This window comes from Oncorhynchus clarkii, chromosome 9 (assembly GCF_045791955.1).
Source record: "Oncorhynchus clarkii lewisi isolate Uvic-CL-2024 chromosome 9, UVic_Ocla_1.0, whole genome shotgun sequence".
Taxonomy (NCBI): Eukaryota; Metazoa; Chordata; class Actinopteri; order Salmoniformes; family Salmonidae; genus Oncorhynchus; species Oncorhynchus clarkii.
In genome coordinates, this window is record NC_092155.1 from 58,020,671 (window position 1) to 58,035,454 (window position 14,784).

The following is a 14,784-nucleotide window of genomic DNA, read 5'->3' on the forward strand; positions in this document are numbered from 1 at the left end:
ATTTTTTATAGTGGTAGTGTAGGATGATGGTTGACAAAACAACCAAAGCAATATTTATGTAAGTTAGAGTATTCTGTTCATTTAGCTTTAATATACATATGAAACTACAGTAGTTTCATTGAACCGGGCTTCCACTTCAATGCTCTCAGTCCCATTAATGACACTGAAACAGGACCAACTAAACCATTGTTGACCAAGATTAGTTGGCAATATGAACAGCACGATGTCACAAACGCCTGGAGTGGTGGGTGCAGAGTCAAATGCAGAGAGCAGAGGATACTGGGGAATCCGGCTTTATTAGGATACCCAAAACCAACGGCCAAAACAATGGGCGAAAAATCGACAGAAAATAGCCCAACCCAAACACAGGCCACAAACGGACAGGAACTCAGCACGCACAACCTGACTAACAGAAAAACAATCCCGCACAAAATTAGGCGGGCCTAACAGGCTTAAATAGACATGAATCAAGAAACAAAATAAGAGACAGGTGCAACCAATAAGACCAAACAAACAAAAAAGGAAAAGGGGATCGGTGGCGGCTAGTAGACCGGCGACGACGACGACGGAGGAGCCACCTTCGAACAGGCAGGGGAGCCACCTTTGAACAGGCAGGGGAGCCACCTTCGAACAGGCAGGGGAGCCACCTTCGAACAGGCAGGGGAGCCACCTTCGAACAGGCAGGGGAGCCACCTTCAAACAGGCAGGGGAGCCACCTTCGAACAGGCAGGGGAGCCACCTTCGAACAGGCAGGGGAGCCACCTTCGGTGGGAGTTTTGTTGAATGGATATCCCATTAAAATCTACACACTGTCGGTAGTCCAACAGTGTGTAGTTTTAGTGGAATATCCATTAAGGGTGGTGTTTCATGTGCACTTTACCACATCTTCATTCTGTTGTCTCCGTCTCTCCACACAAACTCAATTACTATTCAACAATAACGGGCAACGACGCAGGCCTCTTTTATTTATTCAACAATAACGGGCAACGACGCAGGCCTCTTTTATTTATTCAACAATAACGGTCAACGACGCAGGCCTCTTTTATTTATTCAACAATAACGGGCAACGACGCAGGCCTCTTTTATTTATTCAACAATAACGGTCAACGACGCAGGCCTCTTTTATTTATTCAACAATAACGGTCAACGACGCAGGCCTCTTTTATTTATTCAACAATAACGGGCAACGACGCAGGCCTCTTTTATTTATTCAACAATAACGGTCAACGACGCAGGCCTCTTTTATTTATTCAACAATAACGGTCAACGACGCAGGCCTCTTTTATTTATTCAACAATAACGGGCAACGACGCAGGCCTCTTTTATTTATTCAACAATAATGGGCAACGACGCAGGCCTCTTTTATTTATTCAACAATAACGGTCAACGACGCAGGCCTCTTTTATTTATTCAACAATAACGGGCAACGACGCAGGCCTAGGCCTCTTTTATTTATTCAACAATAACGGGCAACGACGCAGGCCTCTTTTATTTATTCAACAATAACGGGCAACGACGCAGGCCTAACGGGCAACGACGCAGGCCTTTTATTTATTCAACAATAACGGGCAACGACGCAGGCCTCTTTTATTTATTCAACAATAACGGGCAACGACGCAGGCCTCTTTTATTTATTCAACAATAACGGGCAACGACGCAGGCCTCTTTTATTTATTCAACAATAACGGGCAACGACGCAGGCCTCTTTTATTTATTCAACAATAACGGGCAACGACGCAGGCCTCTTTTATTTGAAACAGTTTGCCTTTTCATCTTTCCTATCTATCACTTTTAGTACGTTGTTGGGGGTTTAGAGTTTATAGTGCAAGTCTCAAGACATTTACTTTTATATGCTGTACATTTCCGTATCAGTAGAGCGCCCGTATATAGGGAAAAACACATACATAAAATTAGCATGGTGCAGCATATCTACATTTATGCTGTCCCTGTCATACACACTCACAAGCGTGCGCACACACACACACACACACACACACACACACACACACACACACACACACACACACACAAATGTATGTGTGGAGAGTGCACACACTCCACTTGCTCAAACACACACACACATACATACTAACTTTTCAAGTGGCCCATACTGTATATCCATTCTTACCAACTGTACTAACTTTTCAAGTGGTTCATACTGTATATCCATTCTTACATACTGTACTAACTTTTCAAGTGGTTCATACTGTATATCCATTCTTACAAACTGTACAACTTTTCAAGTGGTTCATACTGTATATCCATTCTTACAAACTGTACTAACATTTCAAGTGGTTCATACTGTATATCCATTCTTACATACTGTACTAACATTTCAAGTGGTTCATACTGTATATCCATTCTTACATACTGTACTAACTTTTCAAGTGGTTCATACTGTATATCCATTCTTACATACTGTACTAACATTTCAAGTGGTTCAGACTGTATATCCATTCTTACATACTGTACTAACATTTCAAGTGGTCTATACTGTATAGCCATTCTTACATACTGTACTAACATTTCAAGTGGTTCATACTGTATAGCCATTCTTACATACTGTACTAACATTTCAAGTGGTCTATACTGTATATCCATTCTTACATATGAACTTTTCAGGTGGTCCATACTGTATATCAATCAAATGTATTTATAAAGCCCTTCTTACATCAGCTGATGTCACAAAGTGCTGTACAGAAACCCAGCCTATATCCATTGTTATGGTGGTTGTACATTTGAATGCTTTTGACAGTTGCTCTGTCTTTCTGTCTGGGGGCGTGGCCTAGAGGCATGGTTGTTGGGGCATGTTGGGATGCAGTCATGTTGGTATAATGGGGACAGCAGATGTAAACAGTGCATGCTGTGTGTGCCGTCTCCTCACTGAGGTAAAGAATCCTCAACGGTTCTCATGCGATTCTATGAAAACAGAGAGTGATATGAAACTGTGTGATCCCTCATTTACCTGACTGACATCAGACGAATAAGAGATTCTAAGCACGTCGAGGAGAGTAGTGTCACACTCACACAACATAACACAACAGTAGCACCATGCTGTGTGACGTCACAACTTCCAGTTTTTTTTAATACCCCAAATGCCTGCTAGCAAAGCATGAGGGTGAATCTGACTGTTTCTGACCTGCCTTTTCTTACTAACCACTAACTAACTACCTGCTATAATGGCTTGCAGAGCTTGAACTAACTGAACGACACCCCTGGCGTTACCTCAAGTCTGCCTCCACCCTACAACTCTTGAATGCGTGGCTCTTATATGTGCATGATGGCTTCTTTCTGCCTTTGTCGTTAGAGGTGACCCTCTTCTTCTAGAGAATGATCTATCATAGACATTTTCTGGTTTGATTTAGAAAGTACACACCATTCTTTGGTCAGTCATTATCAATAGCGCTGTGTATCAATAGTTTTGCCCTTGTGATAAATCAATGGTTTTCTGAAACTCCTCTGGGCGTTTCATCCAGTAGAAATAGATGACCTATTTGATGTGTTTCATGAATACGCCTGCTTAGTCAACCAGCCCAGAAATGGGGGCAATTCCAGTGAAAAGTGTACCACTAATGTATAGTATTATATACATACAGAATTATTCTCATGATGACATCACCGATGTTTGGCCCATGGTCCTAATTGGAGCACTAAAGCAGTGTTTTTGCAATGTATGTGTATGTGTGTGCAGGGGAGAGGAGTCTCCAGAACCAGGCAGCCCCACAGCTGTTCCCCAATGGTAAATATCTCTGTTCCTCTGGTTTCTCTCTGGGGGCTCCACTGACCATCTGACTCTTGACTGCGCCCCTTCGTACGTCTATGTGGGTGTGGGCTGAAGGCCGACCGACCCGGGGGAAACTAACTAACCTAACACACATTGCACCCCTCTCAAAGGGGCATCATCCCTCTCTGACCCCTGACCTTTGACACCTTCCCACTTTCCTTGTCCTTCTGTGAATTCCCTTTCAATAACAATGGTGGATGCCCATGTCAAACCACGCCTTTTCAAAACAACGCTGCTGAATTAGGAAGAAGCCTTCATCTTACCAGCACAACACAGTTTGAGGAAAATGAAAGACAGGTAAGAGATATATGGGATCTATTGAACACTACAATATAGAGGCTTTAGAATGGACTTCCTGGTTCTGTATCACAGAACAGCCCTTCCCAACCTTAATCCTTAGCCAATCTGTTCTGTCTGACCTTTTCATAAACGTTCTATGCCTATCTTTTGATAGCTGTAAATGGATGTGCTGGTAATAGCTGGGCTAAGTGAATAACCTGACTCAAAGTCCTCAACCTCTCTTCCAATTACTGCGATGGCTGTTTAGAAACAGGCCAAGGAAGGAGCCCGTGGTTTATTTGTGTTTTGATACAACTGCCATGAAGGGAATTAAGCCCTGTGCCGAGCAGCTATCCGTGGCCGGTTCTGAAAGGCTATCACAGAGTATTAGTGTTTGAGAGGGAGCCAGAGGCATGGCCATGACTTGACAGTCAGCCACACAATAGACGGAATACAGAATAGCTCTTTGTTCTAAAGTTTCATGTTGGCCTACACCATCCAACTTTTTGGATGCACAGAATCACGTATTTTGGAAGTTATCATGTGCTGTAAATGTATCCCGTTACATAGTGTGGAATGTATACTTCCACTTGGAGAAATGTACAGTACAGGTTTTATTTCTTTCTTTCAAGATTTATCTGAACATTTAAGAGGGGGTGCATAGTATATAAGAGTCACTCTTTCTCCATCAAACACAATATTATGATCAATTGTATTGAGAAACAATCAAATATTATTACATAACAATTCAAATCATGAAAAATGCACTTCAACCCAAATTGTCTGCTGATAAATGATGCTGTTATGATCTGACAGAAATGCCAAGAAAAATAAGCACATAAATCTGTATAAATGAATCAGACCACTGCATATCAGAGAGATTTATGACTTAATTACAAAGCTCCAAATAGTGGGGGAACCTGATGAGAGAGAGAAGGGGAGAGAGAGAGGGGGAGAGAGAGGGTAAGAGAGAGAGGGGGAGAGAGAGGGGGGAGAGAGGGGGTGAGAGAGAGGGGGTGAGAGAGAGAGGGGGAGAGAGAGAGGGGGAGAGAGAGGGGGGAGAGAGAGGGTGAGAGAGAGAGGGTGAGAGAGAGAGGGGGAGAGAGAGAGAGGGAGAGAGAGAGAGGGAGAGGGGGAGAGAGAGAGGGGGAGAGAGAGAGGGGGAGAGAGAGGGGGGAAAGAGAGGGGGGGAAAGAGAGAGGGGGGAGAGAGAGGGATTCTCTAAGGAGATTCACTCTCAAGGTATTTTAAGAGTGATAAAGTCATTTTGTCTAAACTAATAGTAAAAGTAAGTTGTTACCATGGTCGCTCGTGCTCTCTGCCGGGGTTTCAGTGAGCTCAAACAGAGCTCAAAGAGCTTCCCTAAATGAGCCCAGAAATCGATACTGCCAAGCCTGACAAAAGCTCACCCTTTGGTTGCTTTCAAAGCTGCGGTGGTAGAGGATATTTGCAGACCATTTTCAGGGATGGTCATCATCCTATTGTATTTTTTAAAAATTATTATTGAAAAAGTATTTGCTACATTATTTTCCTTCTTTCCAAATAACCTTGTGTACTATTTTCATAATAACCCAATTCTAACTGCATGTCTACTGCTAGGTGAACTCAGATGCTTGGATTTGGAAGAGAGTGTGTGTGTGTGTGCCTATGTGTTTGTTTGCATATGCTTATGAAATATTTTGTTTGACTATCCAATTGGTGAGCATTGACCACTTAGGACATATTGCCTATGTCCACCCAAAGTCAATTGTATTTATTTAGCAGCCAGCTAGAGGTATGTCGCCCCTTGGCAAGCAACCAAAGCTTATCACCACATAGGTGTAATTTTCCAGTCAAATGACAACATATTGTTATATTGCTAACCCAACATATTGCTTCAGGGAGAGAGGTGTACTGTACTTTACATCCACATATGGAACTGATCAACACTGTACATATCAGAGCCTTTCTGTTGTACAATTTACAAAAGTCTGCCCACAGCAGTGGACGTGGCTGGTCTGCCCACAGCTGTGGACGTGGCTGGTCTGCCCACGGCTGTGGACGTGGCTGGTCTGCCCACGGCTGTGGACGTGGCTGGTCTGCCCACGGCTGTGGACGTGGCTGGTCTGCCCACGGCTGTGGACGTGGCTGGTCTGCCCACGGCTGTGGACGTGGCTGGTCTACCCACGGCTGTGGACGTGGCTGGTCTGCCCACAGCTGTGGACGTGGCTGGTCTGCCCACAGCTGTGGACGTGGCTGGTCTGCCCACAGCTGTGGACATGGCTGGTCTGCCCACAGCTGTGGACGTGGCTGGTCCTCATCCAGAAGACCCAACCCACACACATACCAGGGCTTGTGTCGCTCTCTTCTATTTTGGCAAGCCATAATCGTCATAAATGTTTCTTTACCCTCTTAACACATGATCATTACTGTTTTGTGTGATAACTGCCCCACTAAGCATTTTGGAGGCATGTCGTGACAGTTCTGCATCACCGTGCCTGCCAACTCTCTGTGCCTCACAGACAGTGTGCAATTTGGACAAACACACAGGCTGTGCCACTCATCACCACACAACACTACCGTTGTTCACTAGGAATGCTCTCTCTCTCTCTCTCTACCCCAGCGCAGAGCCCTTGGACTTTCACAGGATGGCTGAGCCATCGTCTTTAAATTACAGCCAGAGCCAGGCCCATGAAGGCCCATACCAGCAGAACACTGCCTGGGGTCTCTGTCACAGTTTTGCTGTGATACCACTGTCTGTCACCAGAAGTGAAACAAGCAACAAATGCTTAAACACTTTCTCCCACTTAGATAGAATTCCTTGATCTATGATCCTTGACGGTTTGGTCTGCCTCATCATGGCTGCTCGCTGCAGCATAATGTCATGTTAGCCTAGGTATTCCCTCAAAATATAAAGTTATTCTCCGTAGAGATTTGGGCAGCTGTGCTTCCTCTGTGGTGTCACGTGTGAGAAGACCTCTCCATACCGGTCTCATCCCTCTCAGCAGTCTGTGATGAAGCCCACAGCCAGGCCAGCTGTTCCGGTGCTCTTTATGAGATAGGTTCTTGCGTCTTTAATAGACTTATTTTTGAGTTAACTGCCGACTGGTATCCCTCAGCTTATTAGAGGAAAAGTGATGCAATGTGCTTCTCTGTGAGTGATCAGCTGCCCTTAGAGCAAGATATCGTATATGAGGTTTAGTTTTTTAATGGTGTTATTTTTCCAGAGTGTTTGAAGCTATTGGTGAAGGCTGCCAAAAGACTGTAACATTAGACGGACACCAAGCTCTTTAAAGTGTGATCAAATTTCTTCTCTTCTGCGATTTGTTAAAAATCTCCTATCTCCTACGTGAAATGTGTCAGCGTCTGTAGATGAGGTCATGAGGCATAGCCTGGCAGCCAAGCTGCCCTCTTTTCCCTGACTGACCACCCTCCATTCCTCAAATCAATCTTTCTAACGCACGGACTGGCCTGGCGAAATTGCTTTTTTATCCCCAAAATGCCTTGGAGCTCTTGTCAAAGCCAGAGTAAAAAAAATATATATTTTGACCACAACTGTCTGGAGGAAGAGCTGGTTGTCCTCATGAGAGGAGTTGGTTGATGTCCTGTGAGGAAGTTGGGGGAGGAATGGGGGTGTTTTTTTTAAACTCACTGCTCCCAAGAGCAGCTAAACATGCACACAATCATTTGTTTATGTCTTGACATTATGCTCTTAGTACTCTGATCCTTTATTTTCCATAGTGTTGTTGTTAGTCCGGTGCATTAGCTAACTCTGTCTTCTTTGTCCACTTCCCCTGAGAAAACAGGAGAAAACTACTTCAGCACTTCCTGTCTCTTATTTGTCTTGTTCTTATCCTCTTTGAAACTACACTGTACACTAATAGACATCTTTGAAACAAGCAACCGGTTTTGGGAACAGTTACACCACCTATAAAATCCCTGTGTGTGTGTGTGTGTGTGTGTGTGTGTGTGTGTGTGTGTGTGTGTGTGTGTGTGTGTGTGTGTGTGTGTGTGTGTGTGTGTGTGTGTGTGTGTGTGTCTAACTGTGATGTATGTTTCTCTCTGCAGAGACGTGTTTAGTGAACAATGGTGGCTGTGACAGCACATGTCACGATGCAGTGACCGGAGTCCGCTGCAGCTGTCCTGTAGGCTTCACTCTCCAGCCAGACCGCAAGACCTGCAAAGGTAACCTAACACACACACCTTCTCACCTCACCCTATCAAACAAAAATCACCTGTCAATCACCTGGTTGCAGATCAATCAGTCTTTCGATGTTTTCCTTTTGATCTATCTTGCTGGTTCCTTTACTGGCCCCCCTTCCACCCCCACAACCCTCCATGTACATTGTGTCCACAGTCACAGTGGCCACGGGAATCAGGGACCTAACAGACTCTAATCAGGGAGGCATTGTGGGCTTGTTGAGGCGCGTAGGACTGCCGCTGTCTGGTTCCCCAGGTGTGGCTCACCTGACCTCACCTTGCCACCCTACTCTGCCTCCCTCCCCTGCCCTTCCTCTTCCCCTCTTTCTTATTGGCTGCCTCTGTCTCTTTCAGAGCTCTCACATTGGGATTGAGGGGTAGCCCAGTTCTTTCAGCGCTCTCACATTGGGATTGAGGGGTAGCCCAGGCCTTATCAAATCAAATAAAATACAATTTTATTTGCCACATACACATGGTTAGCAGATGTTAATGCGAGTGTAGCGAAATGCTTGTGCTTCTAGTTCCGACAATGCAGTAATAACCAACCAGTAATCTAACCTAACAATTTCACAACAGGATGCCAACAATTTAATGCTGTGTATATATTTCGTATGACCATAACCCTGAGGTAATGGGTACTGCGTTGGCAGCACATCCTTTTGTCAAGCTGCCCATATCCTGTTACTGCTGTTAAACACAAATAGTTTAATTTTCTCAAAACGTATCAAAAAGCTTTTGTAAATGTATGCAAAGAAGAGCATTGGAGTAAGAAGGATTTAGATTAGGAGTACATTTTGGGAAGATGAAAACCTAGAAGAAGAGACAGAGAGAGAAAAGAAGAAGCAGAAGAGCTCTGTGTAGAAACTCAAGACTTTTGATGCTGCCAAGAAGCCAAGAATAGGAGTCTGCTTCCCCTCCAGTGCTCATAACGTTAAAGCTAACAACTCTGATAAAAGTACATTGGATTTTATTAGTTTCGTTTCAGAGGAAACAAAAGGAAAACAACCTCAGAGAGCACTGGCACGAGAAGACAAAGAGACAGAGAGAGAGAGAGAGAGAGAGTTATTATTTTATTCCATTTCTGAGGGATTTATTTTAGCCAGATGATGGACTGAACTCTCCTTCAAGAAACAAACGCCTCATTTAAGATTTAATCTGAAACATGACCCAACCTGCCAGGGTTGGTATTGATTGGTTATTGACAATGAAAAGAACGGTCGAGCTGTGTCGGGCTGTGCCGCTGAGACATAGTTCTGCCCTGGCTGTCTCTGTAAGAGCTGTGATCTATTCTAACAACATGTTGACCCAGATCATACTCGTCTTAATGCTGGCCCTAAGGGAAAATCTCTAATGCACTTACCTTGTGCAACTCTCTCTTCTCTTTCTGGGGTGGATCTCCACTCAGCTGTTCTCGCCTGCTGCCTGGGCCCCAGAGTCATCTATCACACATTCATATTTCAGCCATCAAACACACATCACATCCTTACCCTCTATCTCTCTCTCTTCCTCTCTCTCTCTCTGCCCCTCTCCCTCTCTCCCATCCCCATCTCTCTCTCTCCCCGTCAGTGCGTTAAAGTGAATGCTATGTACTGTATGTTTTTTCTGTCCGCAGATATTGATGAGTGTCGCCTGAACAACGGGGGGTGTGATCACGTATGTCGGAACACAGTGGGCAGCTTCGAGTGCAGCTGCAAGAAGGGCTACAAGCTGCTGACCAATGAGAGGACATGCCAAGGTAGGATCCCATCCCTCCAACCAATCATCGGTCAGAAAACAGACCTAACAAGACCTGGTCATACTGCTCATGATCCAATGTCCCAGTGACCACTACCTGTTCTGTGTGCCCTTCAGCTAATGACATAGATTTCAGATGTTTATGAGTTCAGCAGGTTTATTCACCATGTTACTGAGGTGAATTGGAAGGTAATAGCATAGTCGTGATAATAATACATTGACTTCCTCCTCCCTAATTGTTTTGGCTTCAGCACGCTGAGGGAAGCTGCAGAACCAGGCCTCTATCTGGCTTGTTTGTTTCTGAGATTCAGTGGGAGCCGGGGGAGCCAGCTGCAGAACAAATAAAGAGTGTGCCATGCAGAACTATGGAACCATGCAACTATGGAACTGAGCTAACTGACATTCTGAGTGGAAAAATAGACGATGTGCCTTGTCAATCAGTGTCAAGGCTGGTGCATATCAGGGACATGCCTTGGGCTCAACACTGAAACACATCATCCAGAACATGCACATCTATACCAAGTATGCTGTTCAACTCACTGTATGGAGACCAACTGTTTCTATAATGTAACTTTAGAGCATGTAAAGGTACATCAACCTGACTATTTGGGGCAGGAATTGTTCTCTCCTCATTTGGAATCTATTTACGTAATTTGGCAGATGCTTTTACCCAAAGCGTTTCACATTTAACACATACAATATGGCCCAAGGGAGATAACACATCTTTAATGTTCCCTCCAACCAACTCAGCCATATGGTCTTGGGAATATTCCGAGCTGAGAGGAGAAGGGTGGTGTTGTGTTGTATGTCTGGGGAGCTACTTGGGAACAGTGTGGAGATTGTCAGGAACAGTTTGTTTTGTCTGCAGATGAGAGGTGTTGATAAAGCTGGCCTCTTGTTGAGTGAGGCGTTGTCAGGCCAACATGCTCTGCTGCACCCCGTGCTACACCGCGCCACGCTGGCTACAGACTCATCTGTCTAGTCTACTCCGCCAGCTCCTATCCCTCCTGCGCTCCCTGACAACTGAAATGAAAGAAAAAGAGAGAAAAGCTTAATTTCTCTAAATTGCTGTCAGGTTGTTGCAGTAATCCCGGGTGTCTGCTATACCTGGGTGACTGTCTGACTGGCTGACTGACTGATTGGTCCATGGCAGGGAGACAGGGATTTTAGCAGGTCTATAGTGTTATTCTAGTGTACTGTTTGTTTACAGTGTGTGAAGAGGTGTTTTGTTCCTCAATATATCATGGTTAGGTAGTCCCACATGATCTTACTGTATTTCCTTGATATAGGTAACTGTCAATATAGTGCTTGGCCATTTTTTCTTAATGTTTTTTATGCAGATCTTTTTTTGAGTGGACACCTTTATCCAATGTCCTAACATCAACAGCAATATACTATACTGAAAAAATGTAAACGCAACATTTTTCATAAGCTGAAATAAACGATCCCTGAGTTTTTCCATACACACAAAAAGTGTATTTCTCACAGATTTTGTGCACACATTTGTTTACATCCTTGTTAGTGAGCATATCTCATTTGCCAAGATAATCCATCCACCTGGTAGATGTTGCATATCAAGAAGCTGATTAAACAGCATTATCATTACACAGGTGCACCTTGTGCTGGGGTCAATAAAATGCCACACTAAAATGTGCAGTTTTGTCACACAAGAAAATGCCACAGATATCTCAAGTTTTCAGTGAGCATGTAATTGGCAAGCTGACTGCAGGAATGTCAACCAGAGCTGTTGCCAGATAATTTAATGTTAATTTCTCTACCATAAGCCTCCTCCAACATTGTGTTAGAGAATTTGGCAGTGCGTCCAACCGGCCTCACAACCGCAAACCACGTGTATGGCGTCGTGTGGGGGAGCGGTTTACTGATGTCAATGTTGTGAACAGAATGCCCCATGGTAGCGGTGGTGTTATGGTATGGGCAGGCATAAGCTACAGACAACAAACACAATTGCAAATGCATGTTTCAGCATGATAATGCACAACCCCATGTCGCAAGGAACTGTACACAATTCGTGGAAGCTGAAAGTGTCCTAGTTCTTCCATGGCCTACATACTCACCAGACATGTCACCCATTGAGCATGTTTCAGATGCTCTGGATTAACGTGTACGACAGCGTGTTCCAGTTCCCGCCAATATCCAGCAACTTTGCACAGCCATTGAAGAGGAGTGGGACAACATTCCACAGGCCACAATCAACAGCCTGATCAACTCTATGTGAAGGAGTTATTTAGCGCTGGCAAATGGTGGTCACACCAGACACTGACTGGTTTTCTGATCCACGCCCCTACTTTTTTTTAAGGTATCTGTGACCAACAGATGCATATCAAGTTTAACGTTTTTAATGTCACATGCACAAGTACAGTGAAATTCAAACTCAAAACCCAGCAATGCAATGATCAATAACAATGTAATACTAGAAAAACGCACAAGAAATACAAATAAATATGAAGAACACAATAAGTAAGTAAGCACACTATATACAGGGTCAGATCCAATGCTATATTCAGAATGTGCAGGGATACTGGAGTGATAGCGGTAGAAAGGTATAGGGGTAAGATGACTAGGCAACAGGATGTATGATGAACAGAGTAGCAGCAGCTTGTATGTGAGTGGGTGTAGAGTCAGTATAAATGTATGTGTGAGTGAGCTGATGATGGAGTTAGTGTTTGTGAGTGTGTATGGCCCTCTCTGTGTGCAAAGATACAGTACAAAAATACAAATAGGTCAATAAAGATACAATGCTAACTCAGATAGCCTGTGTAGCTATTGTGTTAGCTATTGTGTTAGCTATTTATCAGTCTTATTGCTTGGGGATAGAAGCTGTTCAAGAGCCTGTTGGTGCCAGACTTGATGTACCGGTACCGCTTGTGGAAGCACAGAGAATAGTCTATGGCTTGGGTGGTTGAAGTCTTTAACGATTTTCCGGACCTTCCTACCACATCGCCTGATATAGATGTCTGGGATGGAAGGGAGCTCGGCCCCAATGATGTACTGGGCTGTCTGCACCACCTTCTGTAGCGCCATGAGATCGAGGGTGGTGCTATTGCCATACCAGGCAGTGATAAAGCCAGACAAGATGCTCTCAATGGTACAGCTTTGAACTTTTTCAACCACCTGAGGGGGAAGAGGCGCTGTCACACTTTCTTCACTACTGTGCATGTGTGTTTGGACCATTTTAAGTCTTTAGTGATTTGGACACTCTTGACCTACTCTTGACCTACTCCACTGTAGTCCTCCCCCCCTTGTAGTCCACGATCAGCTCCTTGGTCTTACTGATGTTGAGGGAGAGACTGTTGATCTGGCACTACTCTGCCTGGTCACTAACCTCCTCCCTGTAGGCTGACTCATCGTCGCCAGTAATCAGGCCTACCACCATCGTGTTGTCAGCAAAGTTGATGATGGTGTTGGTCATGTGTGGCCACGCAGTCCTAGGTGAACAGGGAGTATAGGAGTGGACTAAACACACACCCCTGTGTTGACGTCCAGGATCCAGTTGTAGAGGGAGGTGCTCAGACCCAGAGTCCAAAGCTTGGTGATGAGCTTGGAGGGGACAATGGTGTTGAACGCTGAGCTGTAGTCAATGAAGAGCATTTTCACATAGGTACAGTATCTTATCTAGGTGGGTGAAGGCAGTGTGAAGAGCAATTGAGATTGCGTCATCTATGGATCTGTTGGGGCGGTATGCAAATTGGAGTGGGTCTAGGGTGTCTGGTATGATGGTGGAGTTAGTGTGTGCCATAACCAGCCTCTCATAACACTTCGTAAATCAAATCAAATCAAATTTTATTGGTCACATACACATGGTTAGCAGATGTTAATGCGAGCGTAGCGAAATGCTTGTGCTTCTAGTTCTGACCATGCAGTAATATCTAATAAGTAATCTAACAATTTCACAACAATTACCTTTTACACACAAGTGTAAAGGAATGAATAGAATATGTACATATAAATATATGGATGAGCGATGGCCGAACGGCATAGGCAAGATGGTATAGAGTACAGTATATATATATATGAGATGAGTAATGTAGGGTATGTAAACATTATATATAGTGGCATTGTTTAAAGTGACTAGTGATACATTTAGTACATCCAATTTTTAATTATTAAAGTGGCTATAGATTTGAGTCAGTATGTTGGCAGCAGCCACTGTCAGAGTCTATCTAGAAGATAGCGAAGGAGTCAGGCGCAGGACACAGGTAAGAGTCTATCTAGCAGATAGCGAAGGAGTCAGGCGCAGGACACAGGTAAGAGTCTATCTAGCAGATAGCGAAGGAGTCAGGCGCAGGACACAGGTAAGAGTAAAAAAACACTGTATTTACTCAACCCAAGAACGTAACAAAAATCCTGTTACAAAACAAGGACAAAACAGGACTCAAACTCCAACACACGAAAGACAATCACGCACAAAAGAGAAAGGGAAGCCAGAGGGTTAAATAAGGAACCTAATTATGAGATGGGAACCAGGTGTGTAAACTGGCAAAACAAAAGGAAAAATGAAACATGGATCGGTGGCAGCTAGAAAGCCGGTGACATCGACCGCCAAATGCCGCCCGAACAAGGAGGGAACAACTTCGGTGGAAGTTGTGACAGCCACTCAATGTTAGTGGTGGCTGTTTAACAGTCTGATGGCCTTGAGATAGAAGCTGTTTTTCAGTCTCGGTCCCTGCTTTGATGCACCTGTACTGACCTCGCCTTCTGGATGATACCGGGGTGAACAGGTAGTGACTCGGGTGGTTGTTGTCATTGAATATCTTTTTGGCCTTCCTGTGACATTGGGTGGTGTGGGT

General features: G+C 44.4%; 1 protein-coding gene across 2 annotated transcripts in view; it reads left to right on the plus strand.

Annotated features, from left to right (window-relative positions):
• Nucleotides 1–14,784, plus strand: part of LOC139417306 (signal peptide, CUB and EGF-like domain-containing protein 3) — a 118,376-nt gene that overhangs the window by 80,778 nt on the left and 22,814 nt on the right. For both annotated transcript variants that reach the window (XM_071166571.1, XM_071166572.1), the window contains exons 7-9: nucleotides 3,692–3,739; nucleotides 8,111–8,227; nucleotides 9,855–9,977. In XM_071166571.1, the coding sequence (XP_071022672.1) occupies nucleotides 3,692–3,739; nucleotides 8,111–8,227; nucleotides 9,855–9,977 (288 nt within the window). The remainder of the gene's footprint in view (nucleotides 1–3,691; nucleotides 3,740–8,110; nucleotides 8,228–9,854; nucleotides 9,978–14,784) is intronic.